The 25883-nt window shown below is 46.0% G+C and overlaps 1 protein-coding gene across 6 annotated transcripts in view; it reads right to left on the reverse strand.

Annotated features, from left to right (window-relative positions):
* Positions 1-3361: 3361 nt before the first annotated feature.
* Positions 3362-25883, reverse strand: part of stard3 (StAR related lipid transfer domain containing 3) — a 42674-nt gene continuing 20152 nt past the window's right edge. For all 6 annotated transcript variants that reach the window (XM_068013697.1, XM_068013694.1, XM_068013696.1 and 3 more), the window contains 4 exons: positions 20720-20799; positions 14131-14235; positions 13190-13283; positions 3362-9547 (listed from right to left, as the gene is read on the reverse strand). In XM_068013697.1, coding sequence (XP_067869798.1) covers positions 9440-9547; positions 13190-13283; positions 14131-14235; positions 20720-20799 — 387 coding nt within the window. In that variant the 3' untranslated portion in view covers positions 3362-9439. The remainder of the gene's footprint in view (positions 9548-13189; positions 13284-14130; positions 14236-20719; positions 20800-25883) is intronic.

A 25883-nucleotide genomic window follows, 5' to 3' on the forward strand; every position in this document is an offset into this window, starting at 1 on the left:
CTTGCACAGATCCTTGGTTTTGGCCCAACCTCTCATTTACTCCCCATTAACCTCACCAGCTTCAGCTGTCCCTTTCTCACTTCACCATGTTGAATCTTGACAGCAGTCTCCCAACTGTTTCTTCAGTATTACACATTAGGTAAATCCTTGACTATTTACTGTGTCAGATATCAGTGGAGCGTCAACGAAGAGGGCAATGGGAACTCAGCAGAGCATAGCTGTCTTCTGCACAGCAGTCTGTCTGAGCTGAGAAACTCAATAGGTTCACTGGGAAGCAAAAGAAAAAGTGAGGACAGAATTTAAGTATGCATTGCAGCTCCCTGCACTAGCCTGGTGTGCTCACATTACACCATACCAATTAGATGAAAACTATTGCAATTTGTCCATTCTCCTCTTCCATCTGCCTGCCTGTGACATCTCTTATTCAGGGGTAGTTGCCCTCTGATACCAGGCTGTCTCCACTGTTCCTCTCCCTGGTGCCAGGCAGATTCAAGCCACCCGTTCCCCCTCTGCAGGAAGACTTGGCACAGTGGGACGTGATCAGAGAGAGGGTCAATCCCCACCATGGACTGTTGTGCTGCCAGTAATAGGATTTTATTTTTAGTCACCCTCCTCAGCTCCAACAATGCAGACTCTGTTCAGTATATCACCAGGCTGCTATTTAAAGGTCAGGTGATTTGAAATTGGAAGCATTTTCAGAGAATCTCATGATTCGAACCACAATTTGTTTTGATTTCCAAATGATTTTCCCTTTGATGCCAGTTGTAAGTGGGTGTAAGTTTTTGAATTGCATTGTTTTGTCAGGTCTTGGGCTTACAAGCTCACAGTAAAGACCCAAGCCGCCAGAAAATGACCAGCTTGGAATCTTCAGCAACCAAGTATTTAACTAGCAGCTTTAAAAAATGTAACAGAAACTGGGAGGATAAAAGGATAAAGAAGTTAGACCCAAATAGCAAGTCACAGATAGAGGGGTGGGTGAATGAAAGACTCAGTGTTGATAACATTCAGACTGATAATATTACTCAAGAATCTGGGCAATGAGAGGGAGCACAGGAGGGTAAAAATTCTGCTTCTAGTTATATTCAGCCAACTGCACCGAGTGACCCTGCAACATAGTCACTGTATGAATGACAGCAATAGAAACTGAGGTCATGTTTGTTACAGAACTTCCCTGACACCTCACCTTGTTTTTTCATTTTTCCTCTCACTTTAGCAGCCACTAATTGTTGCTAGGATACTGTTTCAAAGTTAACCGCCTCACCGTCCTTGATACCGTATCAAGTTTACTCTTAATCTAGGAATCCGAACACTCTGTCTGTCAGGTGAATGATCAAATCTGCTGCCAGTATTCACACAGGCATTTCCCAGCAACAAAGCATGTCGATCAGCAGCAGTGGCTGGGAAGATGGGATTAAGTTAGCTCAGTGCCTGTGTGATGACATCAGCTAACCTCCACAGAGCAATACCGCATGGCATGGTGCACTTACTCATTAACTCTGGGAGCAAGTCACTTCAAAACAAATGGCTTTCTTTATCAATCAAACAGCAGTTACTTTACACAAAAGCAAATACATGGAAATTACAACACAGAAACAGGCCACACAGTCCATGCTGGCGTTTATCCTCCACACAACCAGTATCCTAATCCCATGTTCCCACATCCCTTTATTCTCCAGTACTAATGAAAGACGCAGCTTCCACAGTGCGGACTGCGACACCGACCACTCCCTGGTGTGCAGCAAAGTTAGACTCAAACCAAAGAAGCTGCATCACTCCAAGCAGAAGGGCCGCCCGCGCATCAACACTAACAGAATTTCTAATCCACAGCTGTTACATAATTTCTAAATTCACTTGAAAAAGCCCTTCAAAACACTCCTGCAGGGGATGCAGAGACCAAGTGGGCCCACATCAAAGATGCCATCTATGACTCAGCAATGACCACCTTTGGCAAACGTGAGAAGCAGAATGCAGACTGGTTTCAATCTCACTTTGAAGAGCTGGAACCTGTCATAGCCGCTAAGCGCATTGCACTGTTGAACTACAAGAATTAACATCCTTAGCACTTAAAACAGCCAGAAGCGCTGCACAAAGAACAGCTAGGCGCTGTGCAAATGACTACTGGCAACACCTATGCAGTCATATTCAGCTGGCCTCAGACACCGGAAATATCAGAGGAATGTATGATGGCATTAAGAGAGCTTTTGGACCAACCATCAAGATCGCCCCCCTCAAATCTAAATCAGGGGACATAATCACTGACCAACGCAAGCAAATGGACCGCTGGGTTGAGCACTACCTAGAACTGTACTCCAGGGAGAATGTTGTCACTGATACCCCCCTCAATGCAGCCCAGTCTCTACCAGTCATGGATGAGCTGGACGTACAGCCAACAAAATCGGAACTCAGTGATGCCATTGATTCTCTAGCCTGCGAAGGACGGCATTACCCCTGAAATAATCAAGAGTGCTAAGCACTCTACGAATTGCTTTGCCTGTGCTGGGACGAGGGAGCAGTACCACAGGACATACGCGATGCCAATATCATCACCCTCTATTAAAACAAAGGTGACCACGGTGACTGCAACAAGTACCTTGGAATCTCCCTGCTCAGCATAGTGGAGAAAGTCTTCGCTTGAGTCGTTTTAAACAGGCTCCAGAAGCTGACTGAGCGTGTCTACCCTGAGGCACAATGCGGCTTTCGAGCAGAGAGATCCACCATTGACATGCTGTTCTCCCTTTGCCAGCTACAGGAGAAATGCCGCGAACAACAGTTGCCCCTCTACATTGCTTTCATAGATCTCACCAAAGCCTTTGACCTCATCAGCAGACGTGGTCTCTTCAGACTACTAGCAAAGATTGGATGTCCACCAAAGCTACTAAGTAACATCACCTCATTCCATGACAATATGAAAGGCACAATTCAGCATAGCGGTGCCTCATCTGACCCCTTTCCTATCCTGAGTGGCGTGAAACAGGGCTGTGTTCTCGCACCTACACTGTTTGGGATCTTCTTCTCCCTGCTGCTCTCACATGCGTTCAAGTCTTCAGAAGAAGGAATTTTCCTCCACACAAGATCAGGGGGCAGGTTGTTTAACCTTGCCCATCTAAGAGCGAAGACCAAAGTTCAGTAAGTCCTCATCAGGGAACTCCTCTTTGCTGACGATGCTGCATTAACATCTCACACTGAAGAGTGTCTGCAGAGACAAAAACAAGAAATGCTGGAGTCACTCAGCAGGTCTGGCAGCATCTGTGGAAAGAGAAGCAGAGTTAACGTTTCAGGTCAGTGACCCTTCTTCGGTTCCGAAGAAGGATCACTGACCCGAAACGTTAACTCTGCTTCTCTCTCCACAGATGCTGCCAGACCTGCTGAGTGACTCCAGCATTTCTTGTTTTTGTTTCATATTTCCAGCATCCGCAGTATTTTGCTTTTATTTTAGTGTCTGCAGAGACTCATCGACAGGTTTGCGGCTGCCTGCAACAAATTTGGCCTAACCATCAGCCTCAAGAAAATGAACATCATGGGACAGGACGTCAGAAATGCTCCATCCATCAATATTGGCCACCACGCTCTGGACGTGGTTCAAGAGTTCACCTACCTAGGCTAAACTATCACCAGTAACCTGTCTCTAGATGCAGAAATCAACAAGTGCATGGGTAAGGCTTCCACTGCTATGTCCAGACTGGCCATGTGAGTGTGGGAAAATGGCGCACTGACACGGAACACAAAAGTCCAAGTGTATCAAGCCTGTGTCCTCAGTACCTTGCTCTACAGCAGCGAAGCCTGGACAACGTATGTCAGCCAAGAGCGACATCTCAATTCATTCCATCTTCGCTGCCTCCGGAGAATCCTTGGCATCAGGTGGCAGGACCGTATCTCCAACGCAGAGGTCCTCGAGGCGGCCAATATCCCCAGCATATACACCCTACTGAGCCAGTGGCGCTTGAGATGGCTTGGCCATGTGAGCTGCATGGAAGTTGGCAGGATCCCCAAGGACACATTGTACAGTGAGCTCGTCACTGGTATCAGACCCACTGGCCGTCCATGTCTCCGCTTTAAAGACGTCTCCAAACGCCACATGAAGTCCTGTGACATTGATCACAAGTCGTGGGAGTCAGTTGCCAGTGATCACCAGAGCTGGCGGACAGCCATAAAGGCGGGGCTAAAGAGTGGTGAGTCAAAGAGGCATAGCTGTTGGCAGGAAAAAAGACAGAAGTGCAAGGGGAGAGCCAACTGTGAAACAGCCCCGACAACCAATTTTATCTGCAGTGCCTGTGGAAGACTCCGTCACTCTAGAATTGGCCTTTATAGCCACTCCAGGAGCTGCTTCACAAACCACTGACCACCTCCAGGCGCTTAATCATCATCTCTCGAGACAAGGAGGCCAAAGAAGACTAATGAAAGATTATTGACCTGAAACGTTAACTCTGTTTGTCTCCCCACAGATGCTGCCTGATCTTGATCCGTTGCTGAGTGTTTCCATTCCAGATTTTCAGCATCTGCAGCATTTTGCTTTTATTTTTCTTAATTCCCCTTTCCTTCAGCCACTTGTCAAATCTGCTCTTCAGTGTTGACCTGGTCTCTGCTTCGATCACCATTTCTGGTTGTGCATTCGGCAGCCTCAAAATCCTTTGTGTAAAACCACTTTCTCCAGTTGCTAAATATGGAATTGTTGCAGCACAGAAAGAGGCCATTCAGCCCATTGGGTCAGCATTAGCTCTCCGAATGAGCAATTCACCTAATTCCATTCCCCCGCCTTCTCCCCATAACCCTGCACATTCTTCCTTTTCATATAACTGTCTAATTCCCTTTTGAATGCTTCAATTGAACCTGCCTCCACCACGTTCTCAGGCAGCGCATTCCAGACCTTAAACACTCGCTGCATGAAAAACATTTTCTCTCATATTGCTTTTGCTTCTCTTGTCAATTACTTTAAATCTGTGCCCTCTCGTTCTCGATCCTTTCACGAGTGGGAACAGTTTCTCTCTATCTACTCTGTCCAGGCCCCTCATGATTTTGAATACCTCTATCAAATCACCTCTCAGCCTTCTCTTCTCCAAGGAAAACAGACCTAACTTCTCCAATCTATCTTCATAACTGAAATTCCTCATCCCTGGAACCATTCTCGTGAATCTTTTCTGTACTCTCTCCACTGCCCTCACGTTTTTCCTAAAGTGCGGTGCCCAGAACTAGACGTAATACTCCAGCTGAGGCCAAACTAGTGTCTTACACAAGTTCAACATAACTTCCTTGCTCTTGTACTCTATGCCCCTATTAATAAAGCCCAGGATACTGTCTGCTTTATTAACTGCTCTCTCAACCTGTCCGGTCACCTTCAATGACTTATGCACATATACACCTAGCTCCCTCTGCTCCTGCACCCCCTTTAGAATTGTACCTTTATTTTATATTGTATCTCCAAGTTCTTCCTACGGTTATTACCAGGTGAGAACGGGGTCTAGGGCTCCTTCACAGCCTTCACCTGGTCTTACAGGAACAGGGTTTAATTTTAAACACACTGTTTTTAGCTCCCCCTTAGCGAATCCTTGTTCACTAACTTCCAATTATTAGGCAAAGAAACTAGCCAAACAGGTTTTCTTAGGTTTAAAGAAAAAATTGAACTATATTAAACTTAAACTCTAACTCGGTTAACACCTACAGATACGCCACACACCCACTCTAGCATGCATACAAGATACACACATGCAGATAGAGACAGAGAAGAGCAGAAGAAATAAAGTGGAAAAGTTTAAGGCAATATCTGAGATGGCTTTGGTTACTGTTCTTTGAGCTGGCTGTAAAGTCCTTGGCTGTAGGTAGGTCTTGCTTTTCGTTGGGGCCCATTATTCTTCTTAAACCTTGTTCGATGTAGGAGACTTTTCTCTCCTGACTTTCATGTGCCCTCAATGGGTCCAGAGGCTTGTGAGAAAGAGATGGGAGCAGACAGGAGAGGTCTTCTCACTCCAGCAGCAGTCTTTTCCAGTTCAAAAACTCTGTGGCTTGTTCAAAAAACCCTGGGCCAGCCAGTTAGTCATGTGACCAGCTGGTTTACCCAGTCCTGGCTTTTGTGGATTGTATCACCTTAGTAGTCTCTGGAATGCTCTTCCTTACACCTTCAATGAATGACGTCACATTTCGCCCCATTCAACTTCATCTGCCACTTGTCCGCCCATTGCACCAACTTGTCTATGTCCTTTTGAAGTTCTACACTATCCTCCTCATAGCTCACAATGCTTCCAAGTTTCACATCCACAAATTTTGAAATTGTGCCCTGTACACCAAGGTCTGGGTCATTACTATATATCAGGAAGAGCAAGGGTCCCAACACTGACCCCTGGGGAACTCCAGTGAAAATCTTTCTCCAGCCCAAAAAACATCCATTAATCACTACTCTCGGTTTCCTGTCACTCAGCCAATTTCTTATCCATGTTGCTACTGTCCCTTTTATTCCATGAACTATAACTTTACTCACAAGCCTGTTGTGTGGCACTGTATCAAATGCCTGTTGGAAGTCCATGTACACCACATCAACACCATTACCCTCATCAACCCTCTCTCTTCCCTCTTGAAAAATCTCCAGCAAGTTAGTTAAACACAAATTTCCCTTAACAACTCTATGCTGGCTTTCCTTAATTAACCCGCATTTGTTCACATGCCTATTAATTTTGCCCCAATCAAAGACATCAAGAGGAAGTTGGACGGCCACCTGAGAGAAATAGATTTGCAGGGCTATGGGGAAATCAAGCCGTGGAGTGGGACTGACTGCAGAGCTCTGTGGAAAGGCAGCTTGGACTCGATGGGCCGAATGGCCTCCTTCTGTGCCATAAATGACTCTAGCAGTTTCTCCACCACGAAAGTTAAACTGACTGGCCTGTGGTCCTCTAGCTAAGGAAGACTAGAAAATTAAGGCCAATGTCTCTGCAATTTCCACTTTCACTTCCTTCAGCATCTTGTCTGCGTCACATCTGGCCCTGGTGCTTTATCAACTTTAAGCACAGATAGCCTATCTAATACCGTTAACCTAGAAGCAACGTATAGACAAATAAAATTATTGTGCTTAGTGGAATTTCCTGCTCGCCAGTTCTGGGATGTTTGCTCTGTAAAACAAAAGGCAGAACTGACCAAAGGATCAAGTGGTGGGGAGAAAATTGAACTAATTTCAAAGTTGCAGATGACACAAAACTCAAAAATGTAGTAAATAGTGAGGAGGATAGCAACAGACTTCAGGGGGACACAGACTGGCGAAATGGACAGACACTGCAGATGCAATTTAATCCACAGGAGTGTGAGGTGTTGCATTTTGGTGGCAAGAAGAGGAGAGGCAACATAGACTATTTTAAAGGGGGTGCAGGAACAGAGACTGGGGCTGTATGTACACAAATATTTGAAGGTGGCAGGACAAGTTGATTAGCCTGTTAAAAAAAGACAGGATCCTTGGCTTTAAAAACAGGCACAGAGTATGAAAGCAAGGAAGTTATGCTGAACCTAGATCAATCACTGGTTAGTGTCCAATTCTGGAAACTGCACATTAGAAAGGATGTCAAGATCTTCGGGAAGTTACAGAACAGATTTACTAGAATGGTACCAGGGATGACAGACTTTAGTTATGCGGAGAGACTCCGTACAGCAGAGAAAGTTAAGGGGGAGATTTAATAGACGTGTTCAAAATCATGAAGGGATTTGACAGAGTACATGGAGTGGCAGGATCAGTAATCAGAGGACACAGATGTAAGGCAATTGGTAAAAGAACCAGAGGGGAGATGAAAAGAAATGTCTTTACACAGTGAGTTGTTGTGATCTGAAATATGCTTCCTTAAATGGTGGTGGAAGCAGATTCAAGAACAACTTTCAAAAGGGAACCTGATAAATACTTAAGGGAGAAGATTTGCAGGGCTATGGGAAAAGGAGAGTGGGACTAATTGGATGGCTCTTTCAAAGAGCCAACATAGGCACAGTGGGCCGAATTGCCTCCTTCTGTGCTGTAAGATGCTATGATTTTGTGATGGGGGGTGAGAAGGGTTAGAGTGCAGCTTCGCCAAGAAAGCTTTGAACAATTGAAAGTGTGCAGTGTATTTGTTTTCCGCTATCAGACTTTCCACACAGCTGAACTCATTAAAATAGCCTCTCAATTCACTCTGGTTAAGAGAATAAACAGGTTTATGGTATTATTCTAGGTTAAAACTTTTTTTAAATTATTTCCTATTCCTTTTAGAATACAGCCCTGGCCCTGGGACAGGACATTTTACCATTCATCAGGTCAGTGTAAAAAACTTGGGAAGAAATGGGAGTACATGGAAAATGTGGGAGACAGGGAACAAGTATTGAGATTGGATGAGGAATTAACAGTGAGAAAGCAAGTCATTCACAGAGGCCTTCATCCACAATTGTGCAATAAGTCACTTTGCACACCCAGCCCTGACTGCTGACTGTGTGTTTTCTGAGGTAACGTCAAAGTAGTGGCTACCTCCCCCTTTCCTGACGGCACAGACGCTTATCAGAGTATGGGCTCCATTCACACAATCTCCCTCCAGCACCTCACTCAAATGTTCAAAATTCAAAGGTGAATCCAGCGAGTAGCAGCAGGATATTCCACCTCAGAGGGCATCATATCTGATCCTTTAATCACAAGACACCCACATGCATTGTCCAAAAGGCAACTGGATGGATAGTTATCAGGAGCAGGAATTCCAACTGACTCTCCATCCCCAACCCCTAGGACTCTGAAGGGGTAAAGCATCTGAGATCAGCCACTTCAGCAGAATCCAGGATTGAACTTTGAACCTTCCTGCTCCCGGGACTCAGTCCCACACCAGGCAGAGCAATTACCCATTGAGCCACAAAAGGAGTTTTTATCCACGCTTAGAAACTATTTTCATTTATCTACCGCCCCCCTCAAAAAAGGGGAAGCAAACAATCCCTGTCACAATGGAAACATGGACACCCCCTGATCACGTGCTAAGTGGCACTGACTCTTGATGTGTGGTTCTGATTATAAACAGCAACTGCCTCCACCTGCCTACCAGCAGCACCTGATGGATGCAGCAAGTATTTCAGCCCGACGGCACTGAGTGAACCTGCACCGTCTATCAGGGAACCACAAAGAGTCTTCAGCTCAAAGGCATCCGATGAAAAGAGCCAACATTTGCTTCTCTGCATAAAACTCCCACAGCAGCAGGTTTTCCAGCAGGAGTCAGGCAACACAATACAAAAACGGCATCATATAAAAATAAAAAAGTTCAGTATTGTATCTCAATTCTCTTTTGTTCTTCATGTATAGTTCAATCAGGGCAGTCATGTAAGAATAATGTTAAAAAAAAAAATCATTCAGTGATTAGTACAAAGATCTATGGATGTTGCTTCAGTCAGTCCTGGTCGGGAATTGCTAATTTGGACATTGTGCTTGCTGCAGATGGAGTTGATGTGATGTTACACACTGCAGTCACTAATATGCTGCCTCGTTCATCTCACTGATCCGCTGCCTCAGGTTTGCGATGAACTCGAACATGGTGGCTGCAAGGCTCTGCTGGATCAGGTATCGCGGGAGCCGGCCCTGCTCGAGAAACAGACAGACACGACGTTACAGCCCAGGCACAGACCTAATAAAACCAGGACCCACTGCACTAAATCCACTGAGATTAAACACAGCCATGAAATTTCACTTACTGTGCATGGTCAATACTGTTGGAGAAGAGCCCATGAAATCTTTTGAAAGGGAAAGATAGTTATTTGAAATAAAGGAATAATAACTGGTACGGGGAGTGTTGGGGAGCAGCAGCACAGCTTCTGGCAACTGCTGCCCAGGAATGGCCGGAAAACCAGGCACTGGTTACACCAGCCAATTAATCTCTAGGAACAGCATCTGCAATCTTCGGGGGGATGGGGAGGGGAGGGAGGCGTGGGAAAGGAAGGGGCGAGGCAAGATGGCAAGATGAGACAAGGAGGTCTCCCTTTATTAGGGAGCAAACTGTGAGAACAGTGGCCACTTTGGGAATAAATCATTGATGCATCACCCACATCCTGTGTTGCTACTTTCTGGCCGTCTCAAGCGTCAACTCTGTCAGCACTCCAGCTCCAAGCAGGAATGTGACCTCCAATCCCAACCGGCTGACACGCATTCTCTCTCTCTCGCAGATATTTCCCCCTCTCTCTGTGAAGCAGCACACATTGTTTCAGGAGAAATCTGGCAACTCTAGTAAGGCAGATGAATTGAGGGCATTGATTAGCACATGGGAAATTATATTATTGCTATCACAGAGACATGGTTGAGGGAAGGGCAGGACTGGCAACTCAATATCCCAGGGTATAGAATCTTCAGGCGTGACAGGGGAGGAGGTAAAAGAGGAGGTGACATTGCACTGTTGATCAAGGAGTCAATTACTGCAGTAAGGAGGGATGATATCTTAGAAGGTTCCTCAAATGAGGCCATATGGGTAGAACCTAAAAGCAAAAAGGGGGCAATCACTTGGCTGGGAGTGTACAACAGGTCTCCAAACAGTCAGGAAGAGATAGAGGAGCAGATATGTAGGCAAATCTCAGAGGTGTAAAAATAATAGGGTAAAAATAGGAGGGGATTTCAACTTCCCCAATATCAACTGGGAGAGTCTTAGTGCAAAAGGCTTAAAGGGGGCGGAATTCTTAAAGTGCATCCAGGAGAGCTTTTTGAGCCAGCACGTAGAAAGTCCTACAAGAGAAGGGGCAGTACTTTACCTAATCTTAGGGAATGAAGCCAGACAAGTGGTAGAAGTGTCAGTGGGGGAGCATTTCGGGGATAGTGACCATAACTCTATGATTTAAGGTTGTTATGGAAAAGGACAAAGATGGACCGGAAATAAAGGTACTGAATTGGGGGAAGGCCGATTTCAATATGATATAACAAGATCTGGCCAAAGTGGACTGGGAGCAGCTACTTGTAGGAAAGTCTACATCAGACCAGTGGGAGTCATTCAAAAAGGAAATAGTGTGTGTTCAGGGCCAACATGTTCCCGTAAAGTGAAGGGTAGGACCAACAAGTCCAGGGAACCCTGGATGTCAAGGGATATAGAGGATTGGATAAGGCAAAAAAAGGAGGCTTAGGGCAAATTCAGAGAGCTGAAAACAGCACAGGCCCTACAGGAGTATAGAAAGTGTAGGGGGGGTACTTAAAAAAGTAATTAGGAGAGTGAAGAAGGGACATGATAAAACACTGGCGGGCAAGATAAAGGAAAATCCCAAGGTGTTTTGTAAGTATATTAAAGGCAAAAGGATAACCAGGGAAAGAGTAGGGCACATTAGGGACCAAAGTGACAATGTGTGTGTGGAGTCGGAGGACATAGGTGAGGTTTTAAATGATTACTTTTCATCTGTGTTCACTATGGAGAAGGACGATGTAGGTATAGAGATCAGGGAAGGGGATTGAGATATACTTGAACGAATTAGTATTGAAAGGGAGGAAGTATTAGCTGTTTTAGTGGGCTTAAAAGTGGATAAATCCCCAGGCCCAGATGAGATGTATCCCAGGCTGTTATGTGAGGCAAATGAGGTGCTGGCAGGGGCTCTGTCACAAATTTTCAAATCCTCTCTGGCCACAGGAGAGGTACCAGAGGACTGGAGGACAGCAAGTGTGGTACCATTATTCAAGAAGGGTAGCAGGGATAAACCAGGTAACTACAGGCCAGTGAGTCTAACATCAGTGGTTGGGAAACTATTGGAAAAAAATTCTGAGGGACAGGATTAATCTCCACTTGGAGAAGCAGGGATTAATCAGGGATAGTCAGCATGGCTTTGTCAGGGGGAGATAGTGTCTAACAAACTTGATTGAATTTTTCGAGGAGGTGACTAGAGGTATAGATGAGGATAAAGCAGTTAATGTAGTCTACATGGACTTCAGTAAGGCTTTTGATAAGGTACCACATGGGAGATTGGTTAAGAAGGTAAGAGCACATGGGATCCAGGGCAATTTGGATCCAAAATTGGCTTAGTGGCAGGAAACAGAGGGTGATGGTCAAGGGTTGTTTTTGCGAGTGGAAGCCTGTGACCAGTGGTGTACCACAGGGATTGGTGCTGGGACCCTTGCTGTTTGTAGTGTACATTAATGATTTAGACGTGAATATAGGAGGTGTGATCAGTAAGTTCACAGATGATACTAAAATTGGTGGTGTCATAAATAGTGAGGAGGAAAGCCTTAGATTACAGGACGATATAGATGGGCTGGTAAGATGGGCGGAGCAGTGGCAAATGGAATTTAATCCTGAGAAGTGTGAGGTAAGACAAGGGAATATACAATGGATGGTAGGACCCTAGGAAGTACAGAGGGTCAGAGGGACCTTGGTGTATATGTCCATAGATCACTGAAGGCAGCAGCACAGGTAGATAAGGTGGTTAGGAAGGCATATGGGATACTTGCCTTTATTAGTTGAGGCATAGAATACAAGAACAGGGAGGCTATGATGGAGCTGTATAAAACACTAGTTAGGCCACAGCTGGAGTACTGTGTACAGTTCTGGGCACCGCACTATAGGAAGGATGTTATTGCACTGGAGAGGGTGCAGAGGAGATTCACCAGGATGTTGCCTGGGCTGGAGCATTTCAGCTATGAAGAGACACTGGAAAGGATCGGGTTGTTTTCCTTGGAGCTGAGAAGGCTGAGGGGAGACCTGATTGAGGTATACAAAATTATGAGGGACATTGATAAGATAGACAGGAAGAAACTTTTTCCCTTAGCGGATGGATCAATAACCAGGGGCATAGATTTAAGGTAAGGGGCAGGACGTTTAGAGGGGATTTGAGGAAAAATTTTTTCACCCAGAGGGTGGTTGGAATCTGGAACACACTGCCTGAAGGGGTGATAGAGGCAGGAACCCTCACAACATTTAAGTATTTAGATGAGCACTTGAAACGCCATAGCATACAAGGCTACGGGCCAAGTGCTGGAAAATGGGATTAGAATAGTTAGGTGCTTGATGGCCAGCACAGACACGATGGGCCGAAGGGCCTGTTTCTGTGCTGTATAACTCTATGACACCTTACTGCCCCAGGTTAGATGATGAGTGAACTGGGGAACCTCGAAGAGTTTTCAGACATTTTAAATCCCAATTCTAACCTCTAGACATGTCCGTGCTAATTGCCCTCCACAATGAGCATTGCAAACTCCACTGCTCCCAGCCCCTCGATCTATCATGATCAAGTAACTCCTCCTTGGCCTTTTAATACTTGCCTTTAGGTCTGTGTTCAGTATCCAAACAAAGGTGCAGACACTTGGATTCCGGGGAGATTTCAGCACCACAAACCCTCCAGGCCCAGTCTCGCCTCTGTAATGAGAGTCAAAGGAATCAGTAAAGACTCTCAGTACTGACGGAGCTTAATGTGGAGCACAACACAGGCAAAGAACATCATCACCATCTGCTGGCTAGTGAAGGGATTTCAGTACGAAGCTTTCATCACTCCTAGTCTGGATTGGAATACACTGTAACACTCGATTTTAAAAGTAAAGTGATACTAAGCAGTCCCAGAGCTTCACACAGGCATATTCTTCTTCCAGCACCAATGCACCTGGGGGCTCAACTCTTGTTTGGTGTTTCTCATTGACCTTCCATTGGCCAATAGACCATTTTTCCATCCTAACTGAGAATTACATTACTGAAAAAACAGGGTAAGGTGCATCAAAAGTTAAAAAAAAATCTTTTCCCAAAGACACCAATCACACTGCTGCTTAATGTCACTTATCACTTCAGTATCATGTATCCTTCACTCCACTCCCTCAGTCTGTGTACAGCACTGTCCCTGTATCCTTCACTGTATATACAGTAATTTCTGTATACAATATCCTCCACTCCCCCAGATGTGTACAGCACTGTCTGCTCTCTCTGGATTGCTCCCGTCCTATGCTGCCTCTCTGCCCTGGTGCCTGCTTGCTCTGCAATTTCCCAGCTTGGTTCCTCCTGATAGCCTCAGGGATCTCAGGACTTTTATCATGTTTGGGAGAGGTCCCACAGACTGAATGGTGCAGAGTAGTAATGTTCTGTGTGTCATTCCACCAGTGTACCCTTCATACACGCATGTCAAGTTTTATCCCTTTCCATCCCCAACATTAATGTTCTTGTTCTCTTCCTCGGACAGTAACAGCTGTTGCCTCTGAATTAATCGGATGCCTCGTACCTGACGTATTTGTTCAGTGGAGGTCTGGAATCGTGAGTGGTTGACATTCCTGAAGAAATGTACATCTCCTTCTTCCTCTCAATACGACGCACATTCACAAAGTCCCTGCAAATTGACCATTACCGCTACACATTAGCAATCATCGCACCAACATTCGACGGTTTCACCGCAATGGTGAAAAACATCACGACCGCAGCCTTTGAAAACTCTGTATTGAAACCCAGGGCAATGGGACTGTAAGGAGACCATTGTTCAGTCCTCAGCACATGGAAAGCAGCAAACACAATGTGGCAAACCTGGGCTCCTATCCCTTTCAAAGACATCTGGTCAGCTGTTCTGCTGGTTTGGTGGGTAAATAGGTCAGCTGGGGCAGAGCTGCAGACACCATCCTGGTCCGACTGATAACAATGCACCTGGGCTAGGACAGGGAACAGAAATCAGTCGAGACTTGTGTTTCTGACTCCTTCCCACTAACCCCCACTGGAAAGCGTGCACACCCATGTCGTTGAGGAGAAAGGTGATCTTTGCTGTGAAGCACCCCACAGTTGATTAGGCTACCAACACAGACCCAAACATGAAGAATGTTATTAGGGCTGCAAATTTCTGAAACCCACACTCGGCATGAGTCAGAACTTAAGAACGTAGGAGCAGGAGCAAGCCATTCGGCTCTTCGAGCCTGCTACTTCATTCAATAAGATCATGGTTGAGCTGATTGTGGTCTCAACTCCACTTTCCTGTCTGCCCCCATAACCCTTGACACTCTTGTCTATCAATAATCTAACTCAGCCTTGAATAAATTCCAAGACCCAGCCTCCACTGCTTTCTGGGGCAGAGAATTCCACAGACAAAGCACCTTTTGAGAAAAGTAAAGTTCTCCTCATCTCAGTCTTAAAAGAGAGACCTCATTCTCAAACTGTGTCCCCTAGTTCTCGTCTCCCCCACTATCAAGTCCCCTCAGGATCTTATATGTTTCAATAAGATCACCTCTCATACTTCTAAACTCTAATGGGTAAAGGCCCAACTGGTTCAATCTTTCTTCATAAGATAACCCCTTCACTCTAGGAATGAATTCAGTGAACCTTCTCTGAACTGCCTCTAATGCAATTATATCATTCTTCAAATAAGGAAGCCAAAACTGTACACAGTACTCCAGATGTGGTCTCACCAGGGCCCTGTACAGCTGCACTAAAAGTTCCCTACTTTTATATTCCATTCTCTTGCAACAACCGACAAGATTCCATTTGCCTTCTTAATCACTTGCTGTACCTGAATACTAAGTTTTTGTGATTCATGTAACAAGACAGCCTAATTCCTCTGTACTGCAGAGTTCTGCAATCTCTCCCAATTTAAATATACAGCTTTTCTATTCCTCCTGCCAAAGTGGACAAGTTCACATTTTCACACATTATACTCCATTTGCCAAATTTTTGCCCACTCACTTAACCTATCTATATCCCTTTGTAGACTTTTTACCCCCTCTTGACAACCTACTTTCCCATCTATCTTGGTGTCATCGGCAAATTTAGCAACCATACATTCTGTCCCTACATCAAGCCATTAATGTAGATTGTAAATAGTTGAGACACCAGCACTGATCCCTGTGGCACTCCACCAGTTACAGCTTGCAAACCCGAACCCAGCACAGAATCACCTGGTTTTCCTGTATTAGATTGTGTGCGTGCCTGTGTACATCCCTGTGCATCTGTGTGTATGACCATGTTGACCCATCTATGTCCATGTGTATCGCCTATATCTATGTGATTAGGTATGAGATTGGGTCGATTAGGCTTGTATTCACTAGAATTTAGAAGAATGAGAGGGGATCCCATAGAAACCTACAAAATTCTAACAGGACTGGACAGACTAGATGCAGGAAGGATGTTCTCGATGGTGGGGGAGTTCAGGACCGGGGGGTCTAAGGATAAGGGGTAAGCCATTTAGGACTGAGATGAGGAGGGATTTCTTCACCCAGAGAGTGGTGAACCTGTGGAATTCTCTACCACAGAAAGCAGTTGAGGCCAAATCATTAAATATATTCAAGAAAGAGATAGATATAGTTCTTAGGGCTAAAGGGATCAAGAGATACGGGGAGAAAGCGGGAACAGGGTACTGAGTTTAGATGATCAGCCATGATCGTATTGGAATGGCGGAGTAGGCTCGAAGGGCCGAATGGCCTACTCCTGCTCCTATTTTTCTATGTGAATGTGTGTGCTCCTGTGTATGTGATCGCGTCTTACTGCGTGTACTTGTGTGAATGTGCGTGCCTTTGTGAATGTGAGTGTTGTATGTATCTATGTGATCACGTGTCAGTGTTCTTGGGACTATGTGTGCTTGTATGTCACTGTATGTAGTTGTGACTGTATGCCTGCAATCAGCTGTCCCTAGAAGCACAACCATCTTCCAGGGCGAGTGGAGGCAAGGGGTCTCTCAGATGTCAAGGTGGTTCCACATAGCCAATGATAGAGGTTTGGGATCAAGCCTTGGTGGTAGGCCCTGTAATCGATACCAGTTCCAGGCTGCAGTGAACACTGACCAGTCAGCCTGGCACACCACTGAAACCGAGAGGAATCAGCTGGCGGGACAAGAGTTGGCTCGTTTGTACTCAGCTTCATATAACTCCACAAGTCAATGACCCAACGGGCAAGGCGGTCCTGTGAAATGAGAACAGAAAGTGCCAGAAATACTCAGCAGGTCTGGCAGCATCTGTGTAGAGAGAAACAGAGTTAATGTTTCAGGTCTACGACCCTTCATCACAACTGGCAAAGGTTAGAAATGTAATGGGCTTTCAGCAAGTGGGGGGGGGGGGTGGGGTGGGGCGCGAGGGGAAGAACAAGGAGGACTGTGATAGGACAGAGCGGGGAGAGATTAAATGACAGATGTCATGGAACAGAATGCAAATGAAGTGCTAAATAGTTGTAACGAAAGTCAAAGCACGAGTCCAGAGACAGTGTTAATGGCAGAATAATGAACAGCTTTGTACAAAAGCAAAAACATGACAAATAAGTTAAAGACTAGCACATGGTTAAAAAATAAACAAAATATATAAAAATAAAATAAAAATAACAAAAAATAAATGGGGCTCATGGCCTAAAATGATTGAACTCAATGTTTAGTCCGGCAGGCTGTAGTGTGATTAATTAGAAGATGAGATGCAGTTCCTCGAGCTTGCTTTGATGTTCACCGGAACACTGCAGCAATCCCAGGACAGAAACATGGGCATGAGAACAAGGTGGTGAATTGAAATGGCAAACAACCAGAAGCTCTGGATCATTCTTGCGGACCAAGCGGAGGTGTTCTGCAAAGCGGTCACCCAGTCTGCGTTTGGTCTCCCCAGTGTAGAGGAGACTACATTGTGAGCAGCGAATACAGTATACTACATTGAAAGAAGTACAAGTAAATCGCTGCTTCACCTGGAAGGAGCGTTTGGGGCCTTGGATAGTGAGGAGAGAGGAGGTAAATGGGCAGGTATTACAGCTCCTGTGATTGCAGGGGAAGGTGCTATGGGAAGGGGACGAGGTGTCGGGGGTAATGGAGGAGTGGACCAGGGTGTCACAGAGTTAACGGTCCCTTCGGAATGCTGACAGAGGAGGGGAGGGGAAGATGTGTTTGGTAGTGGCATCATGCTGAAGGCGGTGGAAATGGCAGAGGCTGATCCTGTGGATATGGAGGCTGGTGGGGTGGGAAGTGGGGAAAAGGGGAACCCTGTTCACGGTTCTGGGAGGGAGGGGAAGGGGTGAGGGCAGAAGTGTGAGAAATGGGTCGGGCACGGTGGAGGGCCCCGTCAACCACTGGGGGCGGGGGGGGAATCCTCAGTTGAGGAAAAAAGGAAGACATATCAGAGGCGCTGTTATGGAAGGTTGCATCATTACAGCAGATGCGTCGGAGACGGAGAAACTGGGAGAATGGAATGGAGTCCCTACAGGAGGCAGGGTGTGAGGAAGTGTAGTCGAGGTAGCTGTGGGAGTCGGTGAGCTTATAATAAATATTAGTCGACAGCCTATCCCCAGAGATGGAAACAGAGAAGTCGAGGCAGGGAAGGGATGTGTCGGAGATTGACCATGTGAAGGTGAGAGAAGGGTGTAAATTAGAAGCAAAGTTGATAAAGTTTTCCAATTCGGGGCGGGAGCAGGAAGCGGCACTGATACAGTCATCAATGTACCGGAAAAACAAGTTGGGGGATGGGGCCTGAGTAGGACTGGAACAAAGAATGCTCCACATAACCCACAAAAAGGGAGGCATAACTAGGACCCATGTGGGTACCCATAGCAACACCTTTTATTTGGATGAAGTGAATGGAGTTGAAGAAGAAGTTGTTCAATGTGAGAACAAGTTCAGCCAGGCGGAAGAGGGTGGTGGTGATAGGGATTGGTTGGGCCTCTGTTCAAGGAAGAAGCGGAGAGCCCCCAGACCCTCCTAGTGGGGGATGGAGGTGTAGAGAGATTGCACGTCCTTAGTGAAGAGGAAGCGGTTAGGGCCAGGAAACTGGAAACTGTTGAAATGATGTAGGGCGTCAGAAGGGACAGAACAGGGGAGAAAAAAATAGAATCACGATAGGAGAAAATAAGTTCAGTGAGGCAGGAACAGGCTGAAAAGAAGGGTCTACCAGGACAATGCAGTTTGCGGATTTTAGGAAGGAGATAGAAGCGGGTGGTCTGGGGTTGCGGGACTATGAGGTTGGAAGCTGTAGAGGGAAGATCTCCAGAGGAGGAGAGGTCAGTGACAGTCCCGGAGACAGTAGCTTGATGTTCAATGGTGGGGTCCTGGTCCAAGGGGAGGTAGGAAGAAATGTCTGAGAGTTGGCGCTGAGCCTCTGCAAGGTAGAGGTTGGTGTGCCAGACAACAACAGCACCACCCTTGTCAATGGGTTTGATCATAATGTTAGGGTTAGACCCGAGAGAATGGAGTGCAGCAAGTTCAGAGGGCGAGAGGTTAGTGAGGGAGTCAGAAAAATTAAGACGGCCGATATCAAGCCAACAGGTTTCAATGAAAAGATCAAGAGCAGGTAAGAGGCCAGTGGGAGGGGTCCAGGTGAAGGGAGACTACTGGAAGTGGGTGAATGAGTCCGTTGATCACAGGGAGGATTCCTGGACTAAGAAGTATGCCTGGAGGCGAAGACGACAGAAGAAAAGCTCAACATCATGTCGAGTGTGAAATTCATTGAGGTTGGGGCATAAGGGGATAAAACTGAGTGCTTTACTAAGTACAGATCGTTCAGCAGCAAGGTGGTCCTGGCTGGCTCAGCAGCAGGCATTTAACCAGTGTGATGTACTGGTGCAATCTAATGCTGACGATTAAACTGCAGCAAAACATCAGCCCACCAACTCAATTTTCCTGCTAAGCTGTGGGACTGCACAGCAGCCTGAAAGGTACCACTCACGCCTTGTTCTGGGATAAATAACACGTGCATAAGGCCGCGCAAAAAAGTTTAGAGGGACTGCATACAGTAACTAAATTTTAAAGGGAACCGTGGTCCTATTCCACCTGAGGCACATTTAAGGGACCCCAAGACCTGGCTCACAACATATTGCATCTCAGTTTTCTGTATTTAGGGGAATGCATCTGTCCCTGCGTGGGAGAGTTTGGAGACGCAAACAATGGGGATGGGTTGCTGTGTGTGCTGGGTGCTCTTCATTAGCTGTAGAATCAATCCCCAGTGAATGGCAGCTGGACATGTTTCACTATGCTGCTGCTCAAGGTCACTGGCCAAGATCCAGGAATCTTTTTCTAAAACTCATTCTTGGGATGTGGGCAGCACCGGCAAGGCCAACATTTATTGCCCATCCCTAGATGCCCTCAAGAAAATGGTGCGCCTTCTTCTTGAACTGCTGCAGTCTGTGTGGTAAAGGTCCATGCACATTGGTATGGTGTATGACTCAGGGAAGTACTGGCAGGTGGTGGTGTTCCATTGTGTCTGCTGCCCTTATCCTTCTAGGTGGTAGAGGTCACGGGTTTGGAAGGTGCTGTTGAAGGAGCCTTGGTGAGTTGCTGTAGTGCACCATGTCACTGGGACATACTGCAACCATGGTGACCTGGTGGTGGAGAGAATGGATGTGTAAGGTAGTGGTGGGTGGGTGGCAAATCAAGCAGGCTACTTTGTCCTGGATGGTGTGGAGTTTCTTGTGTGTTGTTGGAGCTGCACCCATCCAGGCAAGTGGAGAGTATTCCATCACACTCCTGACTTGTGCCCTGAAGGTGGTGGCCAGACATTGGGGAGTCAGGAGGTGGGTTACTCGCCGCAGAATTCCCAGCCTCTGACCTGCTCTTGCAGCCATGGTATTTATGTGGCTGGTGCAGTTCAGTTTCTGGTCAATGGTAACCCCCGCCCCGCACCCCCCAGGATGTTGATAGTGGGAGATTCAACAATGGTAATGCCATTGAATATTAAGGGCAGACGGTTAGAGTTTTTCTTGTTGAAGATGGTAATTGTCTGGCACTTGTCACTTATCAACCCAAGTCTGAATGTTGTCCAGGTCATGCTGCACTTAGTACAGACTGCTTCAGTATCCAAGGAACTGCGACTGGAACTGACACGGTGCAATCAGCAAACGGTAGTCACAAAACATGCCGTATTAAAATCTGTTAATCTGACCTGGGAGAAACGACGCCTCCAGCAGCTCCAGCAGAAACATCGTAGGTGATCAGAGTGTTGTCATCGACCCGCTGCAGAACCTGAAAAACAATGATAGGATCAGCGTCACAGGTACTGCCCTCAACCCGTGTTTTCCCTCTACTGCAGACTCCCGTCAATTGAGGCAGTGATCAGACTGAACAAACAACATAGCAAAAAACAGAACGTGGAGGCGCTGATAAACCTCATTTAGACTGGAGCTGGAGCACAGCAACACGAGAGCAACCTTTGGCCACTACAGAATGGAATTTTATGGAAACATAACTGGAAAACTCTTATTTGACATTCAGCTGTGGGACTGTACCCCAGTGACAGTCAGCACGTGCGGGACTGTACCCCAGTGAGAGTCAGAACGTGCGGGACTGTACCCCAGTGAGAGTCAGCACGTTAGGGACTGTACCCGAGTAAGAGTCAGCACATGCGGGACTGTACCCAAGTAAGAGACAGTGCGTGTGGGACTGTACCCGAGTGAGAGACAGTGCGTGTGGGACTGTACCCCAGTGCGAGTCTGTGTGTGGGACTGTACCCCAATGAGAGTCAGTGTGAAAACACAGAAAATAGGAGCAGGAGTAGGCCATTCAGCCCATCGAGCCTGCTCCGCCATTCATTATGATCATGGCTGATCATCCAACTCAGTAACCTGTTCCAAGCTTTCGCTCCATACCCTTTGATTCCATTCACCCCAAGAGCCATACCTAACTGCTTCCGAAAACATACAATGTTTTGGCCTCAACTGATTTTTGTGGTGGTGAATTCCACAGGCTCACCACTCTCTGGGTGAAAAAATTTCTCCTCATCTCCGCCCCAAAAGGTTTACCCCGTATCCTTAGACTATGACCCCTGGTTCTGGACTCCCCCACCATCGGGAACATCCTTCCTGCAACTACCCTGTCAAGTCCTGTTAGAATTTTATAGGTTTCTATGAGATCCCCCCTCACTCTTCTGAACTCCAGCGAATATAATCCTAACCGACTCAATCCCTCCTCATAGGTCAGTCCCGCCATCCCAGGAATCAGTCTGGTAAACCTTCGCTGCACTCCCTCTATAGCAAGAACATCCTTCCTCAGATAAGGAGACCAAAACTCTCACAATATTCCAGGTGTGGCCTCACCAAGGCCCTGTATAATTGCAGCAAGACATCCCGGCTCCTATACTCGAATTCTCTCGCTATGAAGGCCAACATACCATTTGCCTTTTTTACTGCCTGTTGGACCTGCATGTTTACCTTCAGCGACTGGTGTACGAGAACACCCAGGTCTTGCTGCATATTCCCCTCTCTCAGTTTATCACTGTTCAGATAATAATCTGCCTTCCTGCTTTTGCTACCAAAGTGGATAACCTCACATTTATCCACATTATACTGCATCTGCCATGCATTAGCCCACTCACTCAACTTGTCCAAATCACCCTGAAGCCTCTCTGCATCCTCCTCACAACTCACCCTCCCACCCAGTTTTGTGTCATCTGCAAATTTGGAGATATTACATTTAGTTCCCTCATCTAAATCATTAATATATATTGTGAATAGCAGAGGTCCTAGCACCGATCCCTGGGGTACCCCACTAGTCACTGCCTGCCATTTCGAAAAAGACCCATTTATCCCTACTCTTTCTTTCCTGTCCGCCAACCAATTTTCTATCCATCGCAATACACTACCCCCAATCCCATGCGCTTTAATTTTACATGCTAATCTCTTATGTGGGACTTTGTCAAAAGCCTTCTGAAAGTCCAAATAAACCACATCCACTGGCTCCCCCTCATCAACTCTACTAGCTACATCCTCAAAGAATTCTAGTAGATTTGTCAAGCATGATTTCCCTTTCGTAAATCCATGCTGACTCTGCCTGATTCTACCACTGTTCTCTAAGTGCTCTGCTATAAAATCGTTGATAATGGACTCTGGAATTTTCCCCACTACTAACGTCAGGTTGACTGGTCTATAATTCCCTGCTTTCTCTCTACCTCCCTTTTTAAATATTGGTGTTACATTAGTTACCCTCCAATCTGTAGGAACTGTTCCAGAGTCTGTAGAATCTTGGAAGATGACCACCAATACATCCACTATTTCTAGGGCCACTTCCTTAAGTACTCTGGGATGCAGACCATCAGGTCCTGGGGATTTATCGGCCTTCGATCCCATCAATTTCCCCAACACCATTTCTCTACTAATACGGATTTCCTTCAGTTCCTCTCTCTCACTAAGCCCTGTGTTCCCTAACATTTCTGGTAGGATATTTGTGTCCTCCTTTGTGAAGACAGAACCAAAGTATGCATTTAGTTGGTCAGCCATTTCTTTGTTCCCCATAATAAATTCCCCTGTTTTTGACTGTAAGGGACCTACATTTGTCTTCACCAATCTTTTTCTCTTCACATACCTATAGAAACTTTTACAGTCAGCTTTTATGTTCCCCGCAAGCTTGCTCTCATACTCTATTTTCCCCTTCTTAATCAATCCCTTGGTCCTCCTTTGCTGAATTCTAAATGGCTCCCAATCCTCACGTCTGTTGTTTTTTCTGGCAGATTTATATGCCTCTTCCTTGGATCTAATGCTATCTCTAATTTCCCTTGTAAGCCATGGTCTGTCTTCATGAGGAAGATACAAGAAATCTCCCAGAATTAGAGAACCAAGGGATTAGGGGGAATGAGGAATTGAAGGAAATTAGTATTGGTAAGAAGGTTGTATTGGAGAAATTAATGGGGCTGAAGGTTGATAAGTCCCCAGGACCTGATATTCTACATCCCAGAGTGTTGAAAGAGGTAGCTATGGAGATAGTGGATGCATTGGTGATCATCCAAAATTCTATAGATTCTGGAAAGGTTTCTGCAGATTGGAAGGTAGCAAATGTCACCCCACTATTTAAAATGGGAGGGAGAAAGAAAACAGGGAACTACAGACTTGTTAGCCTTACATCAGTAGTAGGGCAAATGTTAGAATCTATTCTAAAGGTTGTGAGAAACGGACTGTCTCGTGTCATTTTTTTCTTTTTTTTTGGTTTAGGTCAAGTAACTTAAATCAGGCGACGTCAAATTAATTAATTAAATAGAACAGAGATGGCTGGGCAAGCGATGTGTTGCAGCTGTAGTATGTGGGAGCTGGTGGACACCGGTGCAATCCACGGTGACCACATCTGCAGTAAGTGTTGGCTGCTCGAGGAACTTCGGCTCAGAGTTGATGAGCTGGAGTCTGAACTGTGGACACTGTGACACATCAGGAAGGGGAGAGCTACCTGGACACTGTGTTTCAGGAGACAGTCACACCCCTTAGATTAATTACATCCAATCTGGACCATGGTCAGGGACAGGAGGATGTGACTGCGAGTGAGGCAGGTATGGGGATCCAGAATTTAGCTTTGGAGGAGCCTCAGCCAGTGCCCTTATCCAATAGGTACAGGGTTCTTTCTCCCAGTGTGGACGAGGGCACAGACTGCAGGGAGGATGAGCGAACTGACCACAGCACCGTAGTTCAGAGTGCCATTCAAGTGGGGGGGGGGGGGGGGGGGGGGGAGAAAAGAGAAATGTAGTTGTATTAGGGGATAGCATAGTTAGGGGAATAGATACTGTTCTCTGCAGCAAAGACAGGGAGTCCTGAAGGCTGTGTTGCCTACCTGGTGCCAAGGTTAAGGACATCTCTTCTGGGCTGGAGAGGAACTTGGAGTGGGAGGGAAAAGATCCAGTTGTCGTGGTCCACGTAGGTACCAATGACAAAGGTAGGACTAGGAAAGAGGTTCTGCTGAGTGACTATGGGCAGCTCGGGGCCAAATTAAAAAGCAGAACCACAAAGGTAATAATCTCTGGATTATTACCTGAGCCATGTGCTAATTGGCAAAGGGTAAATAAGATTAGAAAGGTAAATGTGTGGCTCAAAGATTGGTGTGGGAGAAATGGGTTCCGATTCATGGGACACTGGCACCAGTACTGGGGAGAGAGCTGTTCCGTTGGGATGGGCTTCACTTGAGCCATGCTGGGACCAGTGTCCTGGCGAATCATATAACTAGGGTTGTAGATAAGGCTTTAAACTAAATAGTGGGGGGGGAAGGGTTCAATTGAAGGGAAGTTTAAAAAGTCGAAAAGTAAAGAGAGCAGAGGTGCAGGATAGTGAAGGTGCATACATTAACTGTGTAACAGCCCCGACAAACAAATTTCTCTGCAGCACCTGTGGAAGAGCCGGTCACTCTAGAATTGGCCTTTATAGCCACTCCAGGCGCTGCTTCACAAACCACTGACCACCTCCAGGCGCTTATCCATTGTCTCTCGAGATAAGGAGGCCAAAGATACATTAATCAGAGTGACAGGAAGGGACAGAGAATGCAAGCATAAGAGTACAGCAGAAATTGGAACCAGAGTAGGTAAAAGTGGTAAAATGTCAAAGCTTAAGGCTCTTTATCAGAATGTATGTAGCATTTGTAACAAGATAGATGAGCTGACGGCACAGATAGAAATAAATGAATATGATTTGATAGCTATCACAGAAACGTGGTTGCAGGATGACCAGGACTGGAATCTCAATGTTTAAGGATATTCAACATTCCAGAAGAATAGGTAGAAAGGTAGAGGAGGTTGGGTAGCTTTGTTATTAAAGGAAGTGATCAGTGCAGTTGTGAGTAATGATATAGGTGTAATAGATCATGATGTAAAATCAGTTTGGGTGGAAATAAGGAATAGCAAGGGAAAGAAATCACAGGTGGGAGTGGTCCATAGGCCCCCGAAGAGTTGCTTCTCTGTAGGACAAGATATTAATCAGGAAATAATGGAGGCGTGTAAGAAGGGCACTGCAATTATCATGGGTAATTTTAATCTGCATATAGACTGGACAAATCAAATTGGCAAGGGTAAAATGGAAGACGAATTTGTAAAATGCCTCAGGGATTGTTGCTTAGAGCAATATGTTGCAGAACCTACCTGGGAACAGGCTATTTTAGATTTGGTATTGTGTAATGAGGTAGGATTAATAAGAGATCTCATTGTTTAGGATCCTTTAGGGGAAGGCGATCATAACATGGCAGAATTTCAAATTCAGTTTGAGGGAGAGCAACTCGGGTCTCAAACCAGTGTCTTCAACTTAAACAAGGGCAGTTACAGAGGTATGAAGGAAGAGTTGTCTAAAGCGGGCTGGGAAAATAGACTA

The sequence above is a fragment of the Heterodontus francisci genome, chromosome 33 (assembly GCF_036365525.1).
Source record: "Heterodontus francisci isolate sHetFra1 chromosome 33, sHetFra1.hap1, whole genome shotgun sequence".
Lineage (NCBI taxonomy): Eukaryota > Metazoa > Chordata > Chondrichthyes > Heterodontiformes > Heterodontidae > Heterodontus > Heterodontus francisci.